This window comes from Simochromis diagramma, unplaced genomic scaffold (genome assembly GCF_900408965.1).
Source record: "Simochromis diagramma unplaced genomic scaffold, fSimDia1.1 OVJJ01000005.1, whole genome shotgun sequence".
NCBI lineage: Eukaryota > Metazoa > Chordata > Actinopteri > Cichliformes > Cichlidae > Simochromis > Simochromis diagramma.
Window position 1 is genome coordinate 1448878 of NW_024387097.1, and position 8167 is coordinate 1457044.

The 8167-nt window shown below is 42.2% G+C and overlaps 1 protein-coding gene across 1 annotated transcript; it reads left to right on the top strand.

Moving 5' to 3' along the window:
• rpl35 (ribosomal protein L35) lies at positions 1 to 2467 on the top strand. The gene is made up of 4 exons (XM_040046515.1): positions 1 to 131; positions 591 to 727; positions 1574 to 1655; positions 2279 to 2467. The coding sequence occupies exons 1-4, from the start codon at positions 129 to 131 to the stop codon at positions 2426 to 2428; spliced, it is 372 nt and encodes a 123-aa protein (XP_039902449.1). The 5' UTR covers positions 1 to 128; the 3' UTR covers positions 2429 to 2467.
• Positions 2468 to 8167: the final 5700 nt, after the last annotated feature.

The following is an 8167-nucleotide window of genomic DNA, read 5'->3' on the forward strand; positions in this document are numbered from 1 at the left end:
TCCTCCGCGCCACGGTGGCGCTGTTTGCACGGTGAGAAACTGAAATGACGAAGAAAAAAATCTCCGGAAACTGCTTTTTGTGAGCACGCGGTGCGTCCGGCCTTTCCGACGGAGCAGCGAAAAGGAACATGGTGGGGGACTCTCACTCTTCGACTAACTGCCCAATTTTTGGTCTTTAAGAGCCGCAGAAACCCGTCTGTTTCGTCCTATATGCGTTCATAAACTTCTTGGGTACTTGTTAGTGCGTATGTTGACAGGCAGGCCGCTACCAGAGTAGAATAAAATGATTTATTACGGAGCGCTCGTACCGACCAGCGGCGCTCAGCTCAGTTGCTAACCTGAAGCTAGTGGAAAAAATAGCGACAAGTATCTACTGCTGCTGCGTAGTTGAACCGAAGCATTTGGTACAAATAACGTATCCTTGTTAATACTGGTAGCAAGTAGCTTGAATATTTCCCCTAAGTAATGCGAATGTGTAACGTACGGATGATAATGTTAGATAGTGTTGCGTTGTGAGTGTTAGCCGAACCGATGGCGTGTTAATGCCCATGCTCTCCTTACAACGTGTTTGCTTGTTTTCTGTCATTCAGGCCAAAATCAAGGCAAGAGATCTGCGGGGCAAGAAGAAGGAGGAGCTGCTGAAGCAGCTCGACGACCTGAAAAATGAGTTGTCCCAGCTGCGAGTGGCCAAGGTTACTGGTGGAGCTGCTTCCAAACTCTCCAAGATGTGAGTACTGAACATAAATCCTACTGAACCAAACCAACCCAGATGATCCTTAACCGGTCAGATACAGATACTTGTAGTCAGGGATGCATGGGATGTCATTCACTTAGCATCCGATAGCACTTGAGTAAATACTTTCCCAACCACAGTTGTAATGAGAAATGTTTAGTTTTGCTGTTGTTTCGCTGGGTTAATCTAGCTAATAGGCTAATAGGTTTGGATTCCATGGCTCACTGCTGTCACTTGAAGAAGTACAGAATAAATATTGACCATAAAGTCAGCAAGTTCAGAGTTGGCACACACTATGAAAGAGTTGTCCTGGGGATACATTTCTTTGCTATAGGTAACCCCATCTAAAGAGAAACTTGCATGTAGTTTAACAGAAGTTTACATGGATGTTGAGTCATTTGAGTAACATGTGACTGCTCAGACTTTTAGCTCTGGCTGATTTGTTGGCCGTGTCCCTTTTTAATGTGTTTAGGAAGCAATGTTCTATTAAAATGTGTAATTGAAATACCTGAGAGTGAATATGAACAATGACTTAAAAGCTAAGAAGAGCAAATGAAGAAACAATATAACCAAAAATGATTGTTTAAAGACCCATGGATTTGTCTTTAAGTCTTCATTTTTGCCTTAACATTGACTTTGGTCCAGTATTTTAAAAGCGTGTTTGTATATTGATGTGTGGTTCACTCTGTTTTTGTTGCCTGACCTGAAATACATACACAACAAGACATTTGTTAGAATCATTGCAGTGTTTTTAAGTACATTAAAACAGCTAATGTGCTCTTGTCTTGGACACTTTCCTAAGTGGTTGCACGGCTGACTTTGCGGTTTATTTTTTCACAGCCGTGTTGTTCGCAAGTCCATCGCCAGAGTCCTGACTGTAATCAACCAGACACAGAAGGAGAATCTGAGGAAGTTCTATAAGGTGAGCCCCTCCAGCTGTTCCCATGTTAAAACACACACATCTGCCTGCTTCAAACTCCTTCGGTTCTTGCTGATGCATCGCAGCTGATTACCAAAATTACTTGTGACTGTATTTGATATTAAGAAGTAAGAATTCTAAACAAGGCACGGCTGTGATTAGCCTGCTCTTCGTACCAGTAAGAATAACAAGTTAATTAAATGTTTTTGTTACTTCAATTTGATAAAATAAAGTTTGTTTCCACCAACATCAATTAAATTCATAACAGCCAATCGGTCGTTTGACTAAAACAAGTAATCACTGTTATTAACAACAAGATTACCAAGATTACATAAGCACAGGGTATAAAAGCTGTGATGCTTTGACATGAGCCAGAATAACATTTAGAAACTTCTCCTGTGTCACTCTGTTCAGTTACATGTTGTAAGGTTTTAGTCAGTGTAAGCACAGTGTGATGCTCTGATGCATTAATGCATCCGGATGCAGCCATGCTGAGTTCTTGTGTTTGCAGTGAACCCTCACGCAAAACATTTTGCTCTCTAAAACATGACACATCCGTGCTTGCAGATGGATTTTTATTGTGATTTATGCTTTTTAGCTTGACTGAAACATAACCGTTTTTGCAGGGCAAGAAGTACAAGCCCCTGGATCTGAGACCCAAGAAGACCAGAGCTCTGCGCCGCCGGCTCAACAAGCACGAAGAGAGCCTGCGCACCAAGAAACAGCAGAAGAAAGACCTCCTCTACTCGGTCCGCAAATATGCCGTCAAAGCTTAGAGGCATTTTCTAGTAACAAAATAAAATCTTTGGAACGTACTGTTTGTGTTGTTTCTCCATAAACACTTAAATACATACATACATGAACCAGGCCATGTTTCTATGTTATAGTAACGTTTCAGAAGTGTGTGCCTGCTCTTTAGTGTCTTTGTTACAGTCAGTCAAAAAGGAGATGCCTGAAGTTAATTTCAGCAGCAATTCAAAGGGTCATTCTGTGTTTATCAATCTAATGACCTGTGTATAGCCAAAAACACCACTAGAGGGCAGCACAGTCAGGGCAGTAACATCCCAAATACTGAATGACTCGTGCTGTGAATTTGTGAAGTCTTTATTTCAAAGGCACTGTGGCAACTACGAACAACTTAGTCGTAGCATCTGCTTAATATCAGATCTGTCATGTCTACCAACAGCAGCTCAGTGATGGTGCTGGGTTAACTGGCACAACGCTGGAAGTCTCACTGCAACCAATAACATGTTTTTCACAACAGGAGCTGGTACACGGTGTTTGGGGACATACATGTATACCATTAGTCAGCAAACAGTGCCTCACGATATATGAACTTAAACTATTTAAAGTTATACAACCATTTAACTTTGTGTTTTTTAGGGCAACATGATGATTTCTGCCACAAACAAACACACACACACATTTAAATAGATCTGAAAAGACAATCACCAATTCATATCAGACTGAAGTGGTTTAGAATTAATACAAAAGGCAAAAATTGATGACATGCAGCTCCCGGACCGCCTGCTTCATGTACTTTGGGTTCTGTCTTTCATGCTGATGCGACTTTACACGTACAGCTTATCTAAACAACTATCTAACCCTTGATGGCAGTGATGTTCCCTGTTGCAAGCAGCCTCTTTCAGGAGGATAACACACCCTGCTGTACTGAAAACATTATTCGGGAAGGGTTTGAGGAACATGAAGACGAGCTCTCCATATTATCTACAGATTCCATCGATCTCAGCATATAAGATAAGATAAGATAGAACTTTATTAATCCCTCGGGTGGGTTCCTCTGGGAAATTCGATTTCCAAAAAAGCACAGCACCGACAGAAGTTACAGAATATTATATATATATATATATACACACACACACATATATAAATACAGAGACAAATATAAATAAAATATACAAAGGGGATAAATAGAATAAATAGGAATAAAAATAAAAATACAAGTGAATTGCACATTTCAAATATTGAGGTCTATTGCACTGTTGACTATTTACAAAAAGTATTGCACAGGGTATTGTACAGTATCTGTTGTATCTGTTGGATGTGTTTGATTGACAGATCCAAACTCTATAGAAGCTCTACCTTGTTCACAGGTTCAGTTTAATTCAGTTAAATCTTATGTATATAGAACCAAATCACAGCCACAGTTGCCTCAAGGCGTTTCATACTGTAAAGAGCCTACGATATTAATAATTAGCACCTGTAATAGTACTAATTGGTGCTAATCTCCTGAAGCCAGAGCACCTTCACAGGTCCTGTAAAGTATGCGCTGTATCAGTGCTGGTCTACTGTGTACATCAAGTTAGGAAAATGGTTTTAATGTGTGATGATGGAGTTCTTCCATGAGGACGCCGGGCTTGTCTGTGTGTATTTCTGTGTATGCAGGGGCATTAATCTGAGCTTAGAGAGTCTTAGGAATGTGAGGAATGGTAATCACCTTTACTCTAATTACTTTTCTACCCTCACCATACTGTCAGCTACGCTTGAGGTACCTCACAGCACATAACTCGCCCCTGTCCACTGCTGCGGCTCACACCGCCAGTATGATCCCCAACGCTGTCTTCCTCACACTATCTGTTTGTTTGGGCCTGTTTTGCCCGACTGCCTCCTCTCATGGGAGATCTGCTAAGAAGGCAGGCTGCTTCAGAGTCAACAGCTGCAAATGCATCATGGAGAATGGCAGCGGAGTTATAAACCTGAAGGCTATGGAAGATGCAGACGGCTTCCTGGGTCGTTTGAAGCCCGTGGCAGCAGGCAGTGTGGTCCCGGTGGACACAGAGGTCCTCCTGTCCTTCAGCCCCTGCCAGCATTTCTCCCTGCCAGATGACTTCACAGGAAGTGACTGCACCGATGTTGCAGCATGCCTCATTGTCAGGTAGAACAGACGCATTACTCTAACGAGCATGTAGATTTATGTCACACCAACTGTAGAGACTGTATTCGCCTCAGCACGTCTCTCTCTGTGAATTTGAGCTGTGAACAGTTCCCACCTGACTGTTTTAACCTCTGGTAAACATTTCGATAAACTCCAGTGGTTTCCACCATTGATTAAGGCTTCCTTTGGACTCTGTGTTGGCATCCAATCCCAGGAAATGTTGAACTGTAGACACTTCGTTTCCTTCACCCTGCAGTCATTTTTGAAGGAAACGTCTTGATTTATGTAAAGGAAACACAAACACAAGGCCGTGGCTCACAGCTTATTGAGTTTTCAGAAAACATTAAATGTTAAACATCTTTCTTCCGTAGTTGTAGACCTGCTTTGTGAATGTGAGCATAGGTTTTCTCTGGAGCACTCACGGATGCCTTACACGTCTCGCACGGGATATTTTAAGTGTAAGACAGCAAGTTTCCCACATTCTAGTTGTTAATGCACCACTTGACCTTTTCCAACATCGGTATCGATGTCTTTAAAGGAACGCATGCTCAAACAAAATTAGCACTGGCTGACATAAACTGGGAAAAACTGCTGTGAGGTTTCTGTTCTGGATTGCTTTAAAAATTCTCTGCAGGTTTCTCAGGTAATTTTATCCTGATTGTCCTATTTTGTAAACATGTTTGACTCTGTTGTGCTGTGTTGTGTTTTCATCCTTCCAGAGATGGTTACGCATTGAGCTGACTGGTCTAACATCAGGCTTGTCTCGTGTCTTCATGAATGTGCATGTTCAGCTATAGTAAATGTGTTTTAATAGCTGAAAGAACCTTGAAAAACTCTCCAAACGCTGCTCATCACACCCTCCTGTTCCTCACTGAGGACTGTTGTCGTAGTTCATCTGTTGTAAATGTATGTGTTCTAAATATTGGGGGAGTGTGTCCCCAGCGCTCCCGCCTGAAATCTACACCATGTCGTGACTCAAGAGGCTGTGCAGCTGCTGACTGAGATCACAGCACTGTGTGTGTTCTTGGTGTTTGGGAGTCAAAAAGGCCCGTGGCTGAAGAACCAGCCCAGTTAAAGGAATTTACTGAGAGACGTTATAGTCTTATAGAAGTCATCTCTTTCCTTCAGTCTTACTCGGGGATGAATGTACAATATTGTGCAAAATTCTCAACCCACCCCTCGTTTCTTTATATTTTACCCCCTTTAATGGGATGTGTTTTTCTCGCCATTGAAAATATGCAGTTGTAGACTAATTGTTGCCTCTTTGGGTTTGATGTGACAGGCGTTCTTTGGTCATTTTCTTTTTTTTACTGAATTCACAAAAGTCTCCATCTGATAATTTAAACAACCTGTTTCCTCTCAATCCTCTTAAAGTGATGTTTGGTCATTTGTGATGAAGGTCAGTGGGTTTTTCCCCATAAATGTTGTCAGGTTAGACTTGAAGTCTTTCATTCGATTGCTGTGGTGTGTGTGTGTGTGTGTGTGTGTGTGTGTGTGTGTGTCGACACTGTAGCATTATTTCAGTACAGGTAAACTGAAAAGTTGTAAAGTGCAGTAGCTCAAAGTACTAACAATGAGAGGTGAAAGTAGTTCTTTACCTTACTCACTAACATGTGATATGACAAGCAGTTAAAGTTAGTACCTAAAACTGGTAAGATCTTTGCAAACACTAATAAAGAATGAAAGCCACTGTGAAGTCTCCATCCATCTCCTTCCTCCTATCCAGAGCAGGGTCGCAGAGAAGCCCAGACCTCCCTCTCCCCACACACCTCCTCCGGCTTGTCGGGGAACACCACGGCGTTCCCGGCCAGCGAGAGATATCATCTCTGCAGCGCTACCACTACATTGGACACTGATGTGTCACTCCATACACATCAGTTGTCCAACTGAGTGGACATGTAGTAAACTCTTTGAAAAGTACATGTTTAAAAAAATGAAGTTTTAAAATCATAATTCATACACGACACGTTTAAACTCCTCCAACTGAATTCGTACTTAAAAAACACCAGCAAAGAAGTGTGAGGATGCTTAGAATTTGAAACTGTGATCCTGACAACATTCACCGCTACAGGGTTTATTTTGTATTTTATTAAATATGCTTTTAAAACAGAGAATTTGAGATTATTTTATCACTAGAAGAAAACAAGTTTTTCTGCTTTACAAATGTGGCAGTTGCCTCAATCCCTCTGCTGTTCTTCTGTGAACAGGGATCACAGGCTCGGCGGACACATCAGCCAGTATATCAACTATGGAAACCATGAAGGGAACGAGTTCTACTACAACGACACACTAAAGCTGCTGTCTGTCTCCTACTTTGGTGAGCCTCACTAACACACTAATCCAACATATACAGATGTTTGTTACTGTGCTGCCATACAGCCAACCCCTTCTTCTTCTTCTTCTTCTCCTGTCTCAGCTCACAACAAGCTCCCAATGACAGTCGTGCATTACCACTGTAATCCAAATCAGTCCACGTCTGTCAACCAAGAGCAGAGCCTGAGCAGCAGGGAGCCCCTGCAGATCTGGGTGGAGAGCCTCTGTGCTTGTCCAAATGCCTGTGCCGTGGGAGACCTGGGTGTAGGCACCATCTTCCTCATCATCCTCTCCTTCAGTGTAGCTGCATACTTCCTCCTTGGTAATGGTTTGAGTCCAATAAGTAATCCAAGCCTAACAACTTATAAAATGTTGTTCCATTTTATCATCATGTTCACTCCTCAGCAGGAGCATGAAAGTGTTGCTTGGATTCAAAACAACATCGTTTAGTGCTGATGTTTATTGTAGATCAGATGTCACAAAGTCCACGACTGTTCAAGATGAAAGTGATACAAAGCAAATAGTGAGACTGTATACAAGTAACAGAGTCCAAACATCAGGTCGTGCTCATTTAATTTTCATTTAATGTGCAAAGTTTTGTTTTAAAAAAAGTTTATAGTTTCTTCCCATCTTCTGTCGGAGAGAGGGGAACGTAGATGCTCATATAAACAAGTTTCCAGTAATGGCATCAGTTGATGTAGAAGTAATCCCTGTGAGCCCAAAGCTCAGGCTCTCGTCTGCTCTAAATCCTTGTTTCTGCTTGTATGTCAGCGAGCGCCGCTCCCAGCTGTTCTTCTTCCTGCTGACAGGCTCCTGTGCACTGAGACCCTTTCGCAGCAGCAGTGGTGCCCAGATCTCTCCAGAGCACAGCGTGTGGTGCATGATCTGCTACCTGTTTGCCGACAGGAGGCCAGCAAGAAGACGCGACACAGATGCGACAGATTGCACGCAGGACGACGAACACTGCAGCTCGCCTCGGCCTGGCTCTATTCTACAGTGTGCTTAAAGCACAATGAGAAGAATCACACACCTCTTACAGAACAAGTCAGACCCTACAGCTGATTTGTTGAATCCTTAATAAAAGACACTTTAACACTAACAACCAGCAGTGACGATAGCAATAACATACTGTCACCTTAAAAGGAGAACTTTAACTTGAGCCAAGAAGTTTTCCTTTGTACAATTAACAAATCAAACGAAAAAGAAATGTAACTCCAGCTCATTCGTTTTCCACTGCTGCTGGAATAACTGGGACTTTAAACTGAGAATATTCAGTCAATCAAGAGATTTGATGTGAAAATGCATG

Excerpts from the sequence above, each read along its gene's own strand:
- rpl35 (XM_040046515.1), top strand. Across the intron at positions 728-1,573 it reads GCTTCCAAACTCTCCAAGAT|CCGTGTTGTTCGCAAGTCCA; the intron begins GTGAGTACTGAA and ends ATTTTTTCACAG. Across the intron at positions 1,656-2,278 it reads ATCTGAGGAAGTTCTATAAG|GGCAAGAAGTACAAGCCCCT; the intron begins GTGAGCCCCTCC and ends CCGTTTTTGCAG.